This window comes from Mugil cephalus, chromosome 5 (genome assembly GCF_022458985.1).
Source record: "Mugil cephalus isolate CIBA_MC_2020 chromosome 5, CIBA_Mcephalus_1.1, whole genome shotgun sequence".
NCBI classification, from domain to species: domain Eukaryota; kingdom Metazoa; phylum Chordata; class Actinopteri; order Mugiliformes; family Mugilidae; genus Mugil; species Mugil cephalus.
The window spans coordinates 12,227,891-12,242,592 of record NC_061774.1 but is presented as its reverse complement, the minus strand read 5'-3'; the positions used below and the strand labels follow the sequence as shown (position 1 = coordinate 12,242,592).

The window sequence follows — 14,702 nt, the reverse complement described above, 5'->3', positions numbered from 1 at the left end:
CTTATGGAAGTGAACTGTAGTTCCCTCTCATAATTGTGATTTATTATTTGGCAACAACAATTCTGAAAAAAAAAAAAGTCCTATCAGTGGAATATAGTAAAACAGTTACAGATAAAAATGAAGGTCATGTTCTTAGCCGATCTTATTGATGAACAGCTTTTTTCTTTGTTTGTAACTTATTAACATTCTTCTTCCATAAAAGATTATTTTTCATCACCTTTTGCTATATATCCCAGAGTAACATGAACATTGTACTTTTTGTTTATTATTATTTTAAATCAGGACAGTATGAAACAAATAGACTTTCTTCTACTTTTGTTTCATGTTTCAGTAATTAGATTTTTTTATATTACTTTTCTAGACTTAAGACACTTTAGAGACATCATTATGTCTTTCATGAAATATTGGACAATCGCAGGTTTGAGAGGTCGGCACCTTCAAGTTTTTAAGAAGTCGTCTAACACTTAGCTGCAACACCAAAGTAATCATTTGGCAACTGCGTTTCGAAACACAGGGAATGCTGTTTATTATTATCAATTTTAAATGCTTTTTTTATTTTAGGGTGAAACGCTGTTGTCATTATACCGTTTGTTTAACATAGAAAAGGAAGAATGTCACTTGACTTAAAAGGAAATGCATTACAGAGTCTTCCTAAATGTAATACTAGTCTATTAAATTACAATTTTATTTGAATATTAAGGCCAGATAGCTGAGTAATTCATCAAGAGCATTTGCCTCAGTTCTGTAAAACTGTTATATGTCCATTTGAACTCACGGTGTCACTATAGACCAGCTAAGGGAAAAAAAAATGTTCGTCCCTCTTTGCACACCACCCATTATTGGGATCAATCGCTCTGTGTTCGCTAGTATTCAGCAGCAGCGGCACATCCATAGCAGCCTCAAATATTCATCAAGTGCTGCGATTTGATGCTTGAAATCGAGGTTCTTCAGTTTGTGTAATACTATCCGACCAGGATGCATAAACGACGCGTTCTCCGGAGCTTTGGCTTTGTCGTTTTCTTTGTGATCGTGAGCTACGCACACGGAGACCTGACCTATTCTGTACAGGAAGAGCTGAAACACGGATCTGTTATTGGAAATGTTGCCAAGGATCTAGGACTGGAGGCGAACAGGCTGTTTGCTCGTAAAGCTCGTGTTGACATGGAAGGAAGCGACAGACAGTACTGCGGAATTAACCAGAGAAACGGAGATTTATTCATTGCGGAGAGAATAGACCGAGAGGAGCATTGTGGAGAAAGGCCTTCGTGCGTGTTAAGGTTCGACCTGCTGTTAGAGAATCCGCTGGAGTTACACCGGTTGTCTCTGCAGGTGCAGGACATAAACGACAATGCACCAATCTTCCCGAAGGATGTTATAAAGCTTGAAATTACAGAATCGGCCGTCAAAGGAGCGAGGTACCGCATTAATGCAGCGCATGATGCAGACATAGGGCAGAACTCCGTTCAAAGGTACATCTTGCAACAAAACCCCCACTTTGTGTTCAGCAGTCAGACGACAAATTCTGGAAATAAATACGGAGAGTTAGTTTTGGATAAGGAGCTAGACCGAGAGGAGGGGCAGGAAATGAAATTATTGCTGACAGCTGTGGATGGTGGTTCTCCACAGAAATCCGGGACAGTACTCATACATGTCATTGTGCTCGATGCTAATGATAATGCTCCAGTGTTCACGGAGGCTATATATACAGCCAGTATACCCGAAAACTCACCGTTGAAAACCCCAGTTATCACAGTAAGTGCATCTGATGCAGACGAAGGTGTAAATGGAGAAGTGTCATACGAATTTAGTCGACTCTCTGATAAATCACGAAAGATGTTTTCACTCGACCAAAAAACTGGAGAAATCCAAGTAACAGGTGTCATAGATTATGAAGAAGGATCTAAATATGAAGTGATGATTGAGGCCAATGATGGTTATGGTCTGTCTTCAGAGGCAAAAGTAATCATTGGCATCACTGATATAAATGACAATCCTCCAGTGATATATTTGAAATCCCTGACTAACCCCATACCCGAGAATGTGTCACCTGGTACAGAGGTGGGAATCATTAACGTGCAGGACAGAGACTCTGAGAAAAATCGACAGGTTCGTTGTTCCATCCAGCAAAACGTCCCTTTTAAGTTGGTTCCTTCTATTAAAAACTATTATTCTCTGGTGACCACGGGACATCTGGACCGTGAACTAGTGTCTGAATACAACATTACAATCACTGCCACTGACGAGGGCTCTCCACCTCTGTCCTCCTCTAAAACTGTCGAGTTATCTGTAGCTGACATCAATGACAACCCACCTGTGTTTGAGGAACAGTCCTACAGTGCATATGTGAGTGAAAATAACAAACCTGGCTCAACTTTATGTTCTGTTACTGCTCGAGACCCTGACTGGAGACAAAACGGTACAGTGATTTATTCTCTGTTAACTGGTGAGGTGAACGGTGCACCAGTGTCCTCCTATCTATCTGTTAATGGAGACACCGGGGTGATTCATGCCGTGAGGTCGTTTGATTATGAACAGTTCAGAAGCTTTAAAGTCCATGTGATGGCCAGAGACAATGGTTCTCCTCCACTCAGCAGCAACGTGACAGTGAGCGTGTTCATATCGGATCTGAATGACAACTCTCCTCAGATACTGTACCCTGCCCCAGAGGGCAACTCCTTCTTGACTGAGCTGGTCCCCAAAGCTGCACATGGAGGCTCTCTGGTGTCCAAAGTGATAGCGGTGGATGCAGACTCTGGACAGAATGCCTGGCTGTCCTATCATATAGTCAAATCCACTGATCCTGGACTTTTCACTATTGGTCTCCACAGTGGAGAGATCAGGACACAGCGGGACATTTCTGAGTCTGACAGCATGAAACAGAACCTTATTGTGGCAGTGAAAGATAACGGACAGCCCTCTCTCTCTGCCACCTGTTCCATGTATTTACTTATTTCTGATAACTTGGCTGAGGTGCCAGAACTGAAGGACATTTCTTATGACGAGAAGAATTCCAAACTGACGTCTTATCTGATCATTGCTTTAGTGTCTGTGTCCACCTTCTTTCTGACCTTCATCATCATCATCCTGGGTGTGAGGTTTTGTCGCAGGAGAAAGCCCAGACTGTTGTTTGATGGAGCAGTTGCCATCCCCAGCGCTTATCTCCCTCCTAACTATGCAGATGTTGACGGCACAGGAACTTTACGCAACGCTTACAACTATGACGCCTACCTGACAACAGGTTCAAGAACCAGTGACTTTAAGTTTGTGACATCTTACAATGACAACACGCTGCCTGCTGACCAGACTCTGAGGAAAAGTCCATCAGACTTTGCTGAAGTGTTTGGAGATTGTGACAGCTCTCCTGAGGTAGGAACAGCTGTGACATATTGTTTCACCTCTTTGTAATTTAATTTTCCAGACAATGAAACCACTGAATAATTAATTTACCTTAATGATGTTTTTATTTTTACAAAATAATATCATGCAGTCGCTCAACAAACACAATCTGTTCATTAAATACTTCTAACTTGGTTACAAAGTATCCAAGTGGTCACATTTATTATGATGATACCATTTGAGTTTCACTGAACAAAAGTTCAACAATATATTGTAGAAATGTTTTCCTTTTTCTCCAGTAAAGGATGCTTACATTTTTCCGCATTGTTCAGAAATTATTCAACATCATTCCACCATTTGCTCTATGTCCACCATGCCCTGAGGGGAGCTGCCACTTAAAACAACAAAAACAAACAAACAAAACAATGTCTGACATCTGCAGCTTTGCTTATTGTTTTGCTTATATATTTGGCACGTGTAATGATGTTTGACATCATTTGACATCAACACAAATAGAAGTGACTGTATACACTTCTTTAATGCATCGGAATCTCCTGTAGTTTTCTCTCATATTACCGTTGAACTTTTTTTTCTTTTTTTCCCCCTGTTTTTCTGAACTGAACTGTTAGTAACCTCATAACTATGATCTCTTTCTGGTCTTTTACTTAGAGCTGTCCTTGGGACTTAACCTTGATTTCATCATCTCATTGTTGAATCTTACTCTTCGGGATCTTCATGAGACCATGTTTGTCTAAATAGTTTGTGCGAATATGTTGTTGCTTTTATGAGATTTAAATGAATCGTCTTTGAACTGATACTGTGGAAGTGTTGATTTCTCTTGGTAAATATTCATAAAATGTTCCAATCAAGAAAATTAAATTGTGTTGTTTATTCTTCTGCTGTATGGCTTCGTGTATCCGTGATAGTCCTGGTGACAAATGTTGTCCCTCAAATCAGTGTGCACTCTTGATTGTTTCAGTGGAGCGTTGTTTGCTCTGGACGTAATAGTCAGTGCTGCTGTTTATTAACCTAGTTGCCATAATTAATTCATAGAAGTCCAAGACTAAGTTTTGAAGCTGCTTTGTTTTTGCCGCTTCATTTAACAAGTTTTTTGAAAGAGCTAAAAAAAAAAGAAGGAAAAAAAGAAAAAAAAAAGATAATAGTTTCCCGTTGTTATATCTGAAGAAATACTCATGGTGTCAGTATGTACCAAGAAACGGGACGGCACACTCATTCCCCACCCTTCTTTGTCGACGAGTTCAGAGCGTGTTTGTGCTATTGTACTGCGGTTTGTGAGACGCTTCGTGACATGACATTAATGTGAAGACTAGAGCTTTTTTTGCAGTTATTTTACGTACTTAGCAGTGATTGAGTTAATGTATTAAAAATGGGATGCTGTACATTTTCCCATTTTCACTGCGGTCTGGCTTTTATTTTTCTGGCTCTCCACCTCGCCAATGGAGACGTGAGCTACTCCATCCCTGAGGAGATGAAACGCGGATCTGTAATCGGAAATATCGCAAACGATCTGGGACTAGATTTCGGAAGACTGTCTGCTCGCAAGGCCCGTATCGATGCCGAGAATTACAACGTTAAGTATTGCGGGGTTAATCTCAATACCGGCGATTTGATTGTACAAGAACGGATTGATAGAGAAAGTCTTTGTGGTAAAAAGGCATCATGTGTTCTAAAACAGGAGCTGGTACTGGAAAACCCATTGGAGCTACACCGTATTAGTATCCGTGTTCAGGATATCAACGACAATTCACCACAGTTTAAAGAGGAATCGCTTAAATTCGAGATTCGGGAATCAGCTGACAAGGGTTCTCGTTTTCTTCTTGATGAAGCACATGATGGCGATATCGGAGAGAATACTGTTCAAGACTACTCCCTTCAGCAGAATGAATATTTCAAATTAAATGTAAATTCAAAAGGCAGTGGTCGAAAATATGGTGAAATGATTTTAGAGAAAGAGTTGGACAGAGAAGACAAAAATGAGATTGTGTTGTTACTTACCGCGTTTGATGGAGGCTCTCCTCGGAGATCAGGCTCTGTAGTCATACACGTTACTGTATTGGATGCTAATGATAATGCACCAGTGTTTAGCCAGACTGTCTATAAAGCCAGTTTGACAGAAAACTCTTCTGTGGACACATTGGTGACTATTGTGAGTGCATCAGATGCAGATGAGGGAGTGAATGGTGAAGTTACTTATGGATTTGACCATGTTTCAGATGAAAACCAAATTTTCTCACTCAACTCCAAAACAGGAGAAGTCAAAGTTACTGGAGATATTGATTATGAAAAGGAGACGTCCTATGAAATGCAGATCAGTGCTAAAGATGGATTAGGATTGGCCTCATATGCCACTTTAATTATTGAAGTGACAGATATAAATGACAATGCCCCAGTTATACAACTGAACTCCCTGTCTAACCCCATACCTGAGAATGTGTCACCTGGTACTGAGGTGGGCATCATTAACGTTCAGGACAGAGACTCTGAGAACAACAGGCAGGTCCGCTGCTCCATCCAGCAAAATGTCCCTTTTAAGTTGGTTCCTTCTATTAAAAACTATTATTCTCTAGTGACCACAGGACAACTGGACCGTGAACTAGTGTCTGATTACAACATCACAATCACTGCCACTGATGAGGGCTCTCCACCTCTGTCCTCCTCTAAAACTGTTGAGTTATCTGTAGCTGACATCAATGACAACCCACCTGTGTTTGAAGAACAGTCGTACAGCGCATATGTCAGTGAAAATAATAAACCTGGCTCCACGTTGTGTTCTGTTACTGCTCGAGACCCTGACTGGAGACAAAATGGTACAGTGATTTATTCTCTGTTAGCTGGTGAGGTGAACGGTGCTCCAGTGTCCTCCTATCTATCTGTTAATGGAGACACGGGAGTGATCCATGCTGTGAGGTCATTTGATTATGAACAGTTCAGGAGTTTTAAAGTTCATGTGATGGCCAGAGACAATGGTTCTCCTCCACTCAGCAGCAACGCGACCGTCAGTGTGTTTATATCAGACGTGAATGACAACTCTCCTCAGATACTATACCCTGCCCCAGAGGGCAACACCCTCATGACTGAGCTGGTCCCCAAAGCTGCACATGGAGGCTCTCTGGTGTCCAAAGTGATAGCAGTGGACGCAGACTCTGGACAGAATGCCTGGCTGTCCTATCATATAGTCAAATCCACTGATCCTGGACTTTTCACTATTGGTCTCCACAGTGGAGAGATCAGGACACAGCGGGACATTTCTGAATCTGACAGCATGAAACAGAATCTTATTGTGGCAGTGAAAGATAACGGACAGCCCTCTCTCTCTGCCACCTGCTCCATGTATTTACTTATTTCTGATAACTTGGCTGAGGTGCCAGAACTGAAGGACATTTCTTATGATGAGAAGAATTCCAAACTGACGTCTTATCTGATCATTGCTCTGGTGTCTGTATCCACCTTCTTTCTGACCTTCATCATCATTATCCTGGGTGTGAGGTTTTGTCACAGGAGAAAGCCCAGACTGTTGTTTGATGGAGCGGTTGCCATCCCCAGCGCTTATCTCCCTCCTAACTACGCAGATGTTGACGGCACAGGAACTTTACGCAGCGCTTACAATTATGACGCCTACCTGACAACAGGTTCAAGAACCAGTGACTTTAAGTTTGTGACATCTTACAATGACAACACGCTGCCTGCTGACCAGACTCTGAGGAAAAGTCCTTCAGACTTTGCAGATGTGTTTGGAGATTGTGACAGTTCTCCCGAGGTAGGAACAGATGTGACATAATGTTTCAACTATTTGTAATTTAATCATGCAGTGAAACCACTGAAGAGGTTCTTTGCCTTCATGATTTTTTTTATTCTTACAAAAACACATGATGCAGTTGTTGAGTATACACAAGCTGTTCATTCAATTCTTCTAACTTTGTTACAAGGTGTCCAAGTGGCCACGTTTAGTGTGATGATACCTTAAGAGTTTTACTGAACTACCTCTCCTCTTGTAGAGGATGCTTAATTTCTTTTCTATATTGTTCAGAAATGATTCATCATCATTCCATAGTTTGCTCTTTTTCCATGCCTTGAGTGGAATTCCTATGTTTTTATGGTTTCTCTGACATCTGTGTCTTGACTGATGGTTTTGCTTGTATATTTCACACCTGTAATCATGTTTGACTTCGTCACATGTAGTAGTGATAATACACTTCTTTAAAAGTTGCCAGTAGCATTGCTACTTATTTATAGATATTTTTCAGTACAGTCAGTGGACAGGGTAATGCATCTGGAGTTCCTGTAGATTTCTATCATGTTGCTTTCTTCCCAGATATAAGTTGTCAAGGAAATTTTTATTCCTCCTATTTTCCCAAACTGATTTAATAGTAACCTCATCTCCAGGAACTATTTCTGGGTCTTTTGCTTAGAGCTGTCCTTGGTACTGAACCTTGGTAACATTATGCTTCATCAGGATGTTTTTTTTTTTTCTTTCTTTTTTTGCTAATGCCGTTATCTCGTTGTTGAGTTCATTCTTCGGGGTCTTCAGGAGATCATGTTTGTTTAAATAGTGCCTGTGAATATGTTGTCACTTTTAGGCGATATTACTGAATAGTCTTTCAGCTGATACTATAAAGAAGTTGATTTCCCTTCATAAATATTCATAAAATGATGCATACGAGAAAATTGAGTTTTGTTGTTTATTCTTCCGCAGTTTGGCTTCGGCTTCGTGCATCTGTGATAGTCCTGGTGATAAATGTTATCCCTCAAATCAGTGTGCAGTCTTGATTGTTTCAGTTGAGCATTGTAATTAATTTGTTTGCTCGCAACATAATATTCAGTGTTGTTGCATATGACTCTAGCCTACCATAGAAAACTCATAGGATTCCAAGACTGAGTTTTGAAGCGTTTATGTTGTTTTCATCTTTTCGGATTATTATTATTATTATTATTATTATTATTATGATGATGATGGATGATGATTGTTGTTGTTGTTGTTGTTGTTATTAGTAGTAGTAGTAGTAGTAGTCGTAGTAGTAGTAGTAGTAGTAGTAGTAGTAGTATTATCATCATAAGTGGAGTAGTTTAAAAAACGCTAATAGTTTCCCGTTGTTATATCTGAAGAAATACTCATGGTGTCAGTGTGTACCAAGAAACGGGACGGCACACTCATTCCCCACCCTTCTTTGTCGACGAGTTCAGAGCGTGTTTGTGCTATTGTACTGCGGTTTGTAAAACGCTTCGTGACATGACATTAATCTGAAGACTAGAGCTCACCGTTTGGAGTTATTTTACGTACATAGTTAAATTATTAACAATGGGATGCTGCACATTTTCCCTGCACTGCGGTCTTGCTTTTATTTTTCTGTCTCTACACAGCGTCAATGGAGATGTGAGCTACTCTATCCCGAGGAAATGAAACGTGGATCCGTAATTGGAAATATTGCTAAAGATCTGGGACTTGATTTGGCAAGACTGTCTGCTCGCAAGGCCCGTATCGATGCAGAGGATGACAACGTTCAGTATTGCGGCGTTAATCTCAATACTGGAGAGTTGATTGTACAAGAAAGGATTGATAGGGAAGGTCTTTGTGCTAAAAAGGCATCATGTGTTCTAAAACAGGAACTGGTACTGGAAAACCCATTGGAGCTACATCGTATTAATATCCGCGTTCAAGATATCAACGACAATTCACCACAGTTTAAACAGGAATCATTTAAATTTGAAATACGAGAATCGGCTGTCAAGGGTTCTCGTTTTCTTCTTGGAGAAGCGCACGATGGCGATATCGGAGAAAATTCCGTTCAGGGCTACTCACTTCAACAAAATGACCATTTCAAATTAAACGTGAACACGAAGGCAGGTACTCGGAAATACTGTGAGCTAGTCTTAGAGAAGGAGTTAGACAGAGAAGACAAAAACGAGATTGTGTTGTTACTTACCGCATTTGATGGAGGCTCTCCTCAGAGATCCGGCTCTGTAGTCATACACGTTACTGTATTGGATGCTAATGATAATGTTCCCGTATTTAGCCAGACTGTCTACAAAGCCAGTTTACCCGAAAATTCTCCTGTGGACACATTATTGATCACAGTGAGTGCCACTGACGCAGACGATGGGTTAAATAGCGAGATTACATATGAATTTGACCATGTTTCAGACGAAAATAGCGACGTATTTTCTTTACATCCCAAAACAGGAGAGGTCAGAGTAGCTGGACGCATTGATTACGAGAGAATGTCATCATATGAAATGCAGATTAGTGCCAAAGATGGTCTGGGATTAGTGTCTTATGCAACCCTAATTATTGAAGTTACTGACATTAATGATAATGCCCCAGTTATACAACTGAAATCTCTGTCTAACCCCATACCTGAGAACGTGTCACCTGGTACAGAGGTGGGCATCATTAATGTGCAGGATAGAGACTCTGATAATAACAGGCAGGTCCGCTGTTCCATCCAGCAAAATGTTCCTTTTAAGTTGGTTCCTTCTATTAAAAACTATTATTCTCTGGTGACCACAGGACAACTGGACCGTGAACTAGTGTCTGATTACAACATTACAATCACTGCCACTGACGAGGGCTCTCCACCTCTGTCCTCCTATAAAACTGTTGAGTTGTCTGTAGCTGACATCAACGATAACCCACCTGTGTTTGAGGAACAGTCCTACAGTGCATATGTGAGTGAAAATAACAAACCTGGCTCCACTTTATGTTCCGTTACTGCTCGAGACCCTGACTGGAGACAAAACGGTACAGTCATTTATTCTCTGTTAACTGGTGAGGTGAACGGTGCACCAGTGTCCTCCTATGTATCTGTTAATGGAGACACAGGTGTGATTCATGCTGTGAGGTCATTTGATTATGAACAGTTTAGGAGTTTTAAAGTCCACGTGATGGCCAGAGACAATGGTTCTCCTCCACTCAGCAGCAACGCGACCGTCAGTGTGTTTATATCAGACATAAATGACAACTCTCCTCAGATACTGTACCCTGCCCCAGAGGGCAACTCATTCATGACTGAGCTGGTCCCCAAAGCTGCACATGGAGGCTCTCTGGTGTCCAAAGTGATAGCGGTGGACGCAGACTCTGGACAGAACGCCTGGCTGTCCTATCATATAGTCAAATCCACTGATCCGGGACTTTTCACTATTGGTCTCCACAGTGGAGAGATCAGGACACAGCGGGACATTTCTGAATCTGACAGCATGAAACAGAACCTTATTGTGGCAGTGAAAGATAACGGACAGCCCTCTCTCTCTGCCACCTGTTCCATGTATTTACTTATTTCTGATAACTTGGCTGAGGTGCCAGAACTGAAGGACATTTCTTATGATGAGAAGAATTCCAAACTGACTTCTTATCTGATCATTGCTCTGGTGTCTGTGTCCACCTTCTTTCTGACCTTCATCATCATCATCCTGGGTGTGAGGTTTTGTCACAGGAGAAAGCCCAGACTGTTGTTTGATGGAGCGGTTGCCATCCCCAGCGCTTATCTCCCTCCTAACTATGCAGATGTTGATGGTACAGGAACTTTACGCAGCGCTTACAATTATGACGCCTACCTGACAACAGGTTCAAGAACCAGTGACTTTAAGTTTGTGACATCTTACAATGACAACACGCTGCCTGCTGACCAGACTCTGAGGAAAAGTCCATCAGACTTTGCTGACGTGTTTGGAGATTGCGACAGTTCTCCTGAGGTAGGAACAGCTGTGACATATTTTGTTCACCCATTTGCAAATCAAACAAGCAGGCTGTACAACTTCCTGATAGTTTGTTCCTGAATGATAAATTTCTCAGTGACCATGCAATTATCACATCTTCCTCTCTTCTTTTGATTATCATTGCAGCTTGACCTTTTTTCCGTCTGTTTTTGGTCATTAAAGTATTTCTTCTGATTCAGTTGAGCATCTTTTCTCATATTTTTCTAATCTGAAGAATTTTTATATCCTATGTTTGTGAGACGCGTTTGCAAACTTATGGAAGTGAACTGTGGTTCCTTTTTATAATTATGATTTATTATGTGGCAACAAAAATTCTGAAAAAAATGTCCTATCAGTGGAATATGGTAAAACAGTTACAGATAAAAATTAATGTCATGTCCTTGGCCGATCTTATTGATGAACAGCTTTTTTTTGTTTTATTTGTTTCTTATTAACATTCTTCTTCCATAAAAGATTATTTTTCGTCACCTTTTGCTACATATCCCAGAGTAACATGAACATTAATCTTTCTTTATTTTAAATCAGGACAGTATGAAACAAATAGACTTTCTTCTACTTTTAATTTATGTATGTTTCTGTAATTAGATCTTTTTGTTATTACTTTTCTAGACTTAAGACAATTCAGAGACATCATGTCTTTCATGGAATATTAGACACTTGCATATTTGAGAGGTCGGCACCTTCAAGTTTTTAAGAAGTCTTCTAACACTTAGCTGCAACACCAAAGTAATCATTTGGCAATTGCGTTTCAAAACACAGGGAATGCTGTTTATTATTATCAATTTTAAATGCTTTGGTTATTTTAGGGTGAAACGCTGTTGTCATTATACCGTTTGTTTAACATAGAAAAGGGAGAATGTCACTTGAGTTGAAAGGGAATGTATTACGGAGTCTTCCTAAATGTGATAATAGTCTATTAAAGTACAATTTTATTTGAATTTTAAGGCCATATAGCTGAGTAATTCATCAAGAGCATTTGCCTCAGTTTTGTTAAACTGTTACATGTCCATTTGAACTCACGGTGTCACTATAGACCAGCTAAGGGAAAAATAAAATGTTCGTCCCTCTTTGCACACCACCCATTATTGGGATCAATCGCTCTGTGTTCGCTAGTATTCAATATCAGCGGCACATTCATAACAGCCTCAAATATTCATCAAGTGCTGCGATTTAATGCTTGAAATCGAGGTTCTTCAGTTTGTGTAATACTATCCGACCAGAATGCATAAACGATGCGTTCTCCGGAGCTTTGGCTTTGTCGTTTTCTTTGTGATCGTGAGCTACGCACACGGAGACCTGACCTATTCTGTACAGGAGGAGCTGAAACACGGATCTGTTATTGGAAATGTTGCCAAGGATCTAGGACTGGAGCTGGTCACACTGTTTAATCGTAAAGCTCGTGTTGACATGGAAGGAAGCGACAGACAGTACTGCGGAATTAACCAGAGAAACGGAGATTTATTCATTGCGGAGAGAATAGACCGAGAGGAGCATTGTGGAGAAAGGCCTTCGTGTGTGCTAAGGTTCGACCTGCTGTTAGAGAATCCGCTGGAGTTACACCGCTTGTCTCTGCAGGTGCAGGACATAAACGACAATGCACCAATCTTCCCGAAGGATGTTATAAAGCTTGAAATAAGAGAATCGGCAGACAAAGGAGCGAGGTACCGCATTAATGCAGCGCATGATGCAGACATAGGGCAGAACTCCGTTCAAAGGTACATCTTGCAACAAAACCCCCACTTTGTGTTCAGCAGTCAGACGACAAATTCTGGAAATAAATACGGAGAGTTAGTTTTGGATAAGGAGTTAGACCGAGAGGAGCAGCAGGAAATGAAATTATTGCTGACAGCTGTGGATGGTGGTTCTCCACAGAAATCCGGGACAGTACTCATACATGTCATTGTGCTCGATGCTAATGATAACGCTCCGGTGTTCACGGAGGCTATATATACAGCCAGTATACCCGAAAACTCACCGTTGAAAACCCCAGTTATCACAGTAAGTGCATCTGATGCAGACGAAGGTGTAAATGGAGAAGTGACATACGAATTTAGTCGACTCTCTGATAAATCACGAAAGATGTTTTCACTCGACCAGAAAACTGGAGAAATCCAAGTAACAGGTGTCATAGATTATGAAGAAGGATCTAAATATGAAGTGATGATTGAGGCCAAAGATGGTTATGGTCTGTCTTCAGAGGCAAAAGTAATTATTGGCATCACTGATATAAATGACAATCCTCCAGTGATATATCTGAAATCCCTGACTAACCCCATACCTGAGAACGTGTCACCTGGTACAGAGGTGGGAATCATTAACGTTCAGGACAGAGACTCTGAGAAAAATCGACAGGTTCGCTGTTCCATTCAGCAAAATGTCCCTTTTAAGTTGGTTCCTTCTATTAAAAACTATTATTCTCTGGTGACCACAGGACAACTGGACCGTGAACTATTGTCTGAATACAACATTACAATCACTGCCACTGATGAGGGCTCTCCACCTCTGTCCTCCTCTAAAACTGTTGAGTTATCTGTAGCTGACATCAACGATAATCCACCTGTGTTTGAGGAACGGTCCTACAGTGCATATGTGAGTGAAAATAACAAACCTGGCTCCACGTTATGTTCTGTTACTGCTCGAGACCCTGACTGGAGACAAAACGGTACAGTGATTTATTCTCTGTTAACTGGTGAGGTGAACGGTGCACCAGTATCCTCCTATGTATCTGTTAATGGAGACACAGGGGTGATCCATGCTGTGAGGTCATTTGATTATGAACAATTCAGAAGCTTTAAAGTCAACGTGATGGCCAGAGACAATGGTTCTCCTCCACTCAGCAGCAACGTGACTGTGAGTGTGTTCATATCAGATGTGAATGACAACTCTCCTCAGATACTGTACCCTGCCCCAGAGGGAAACTCTTTCATGACAGAACTGGTCCCCAAAGCTGCACATGGAGGCTCTCTGGTGTCCAAAGTGATAGCAGTGGATGCAGACTCTGGACAGAACGCTTGGCTGTCCTATCATATAGTCAAATCCACTGATCCGGGACTTTTCACTATTGGTCTCCACAGTGGAGAGATCAGGACACAGCGGGACATTTCAGAATCTGACAGCATGAAACAGAACCTTATTGTGTCAGTGAAAGATAACGGACAGCCCTCTCTCTCTGCCACCTGTTCCATGTATTTACTTATTTCTGATAACTTGGCTGAGGTGCCAGAACTGAAGGACATTTCTTATGATGAGAAGAATTCCAAACTGACTTCTTATCTGATCATTGCTCTGGTGTCTGTGTCCACCTTCTTTCTGACCTTCATCATCATCATCCTGGGTGTGAGGTTTTGTCGCAGGAGAAAGCCCAGACTGTTGTTTGATGGAGCAGTTGCCATCCCCAGCGCTTATCTCCCTCCTAATTACGCAGATGTTGACGGCACGGGAACTTTACGCAATGCTTACAACTATGACGCCTACCTGACAACAGGTTCAAGAACCAGTGACTTTAAGTTTGTGACATCTTACAATGACAACACGCTGCCTGCTGACCAGACTCTGAGGAAAAGTCCATCAGACTTTGCTGAAGTGTTTGGAGATTTTGACAGCTCTCCTGAGGTAGGAACAGCTGTGACATATTG

At 41.2% G+C, this 14,702-nt stretch overlaps 2 protein-coding genes across 3 annotated transcripts in view; both read left to right on the top strand.

Moving 5' to 3' along the window:
- The first annotated feature begins 3,709 nt into the window (after positions 1-3,709).
- On the top strand, positions 3,710-7,135 carry LOC125008551 (protocadherin beta-15-like). Its single transcript, XM_047585836.1, has one exon. The coding sequence runs from the start codon at positions 4,724-4,726 to the stop codon at positions 7,133-7,135; it is 2,412 nt and encodes an 803-aa protein (XP_047441792.1). The 5' UTR covers positions 3,710-4,723.
- Positions 7,136-11,678: 4,543 nt separating this feature from the next.
- LOC125008080 (protocadherin gamma-A11-like) overlaps positions 11,679-14,702 on the top strand; it is a 191,503-nt gene continuing 188,479 nt past the window's right edge. The window contains exon 1 of one of the 2 annotated variants that reach the window (XM_047585132.1): positions 11,679-14,679. In XM_047585132.1, the coding sequence (XP_047441088.1) occupies positions 12,289-14,679 (2,391 nt within the window). In that variant the 5' untranslated portion in view covers positions 11,679-12,288. The remainder of the gene's footprint in view (positions 14,680-14,702) is intronic. The other variant, XM_047585143.1, reaches the window with a different exon arrangement.

Bases quoted from the DNA above. Each gene is read 5' to 3' on its own strand.
- LOC125008551 (XM_047585836.1), top strand. From the start codon at position 4,724: ATGGGATGCTGTACATTTTCCCATTTTCACTGCGGTCTGGCTTTTATT.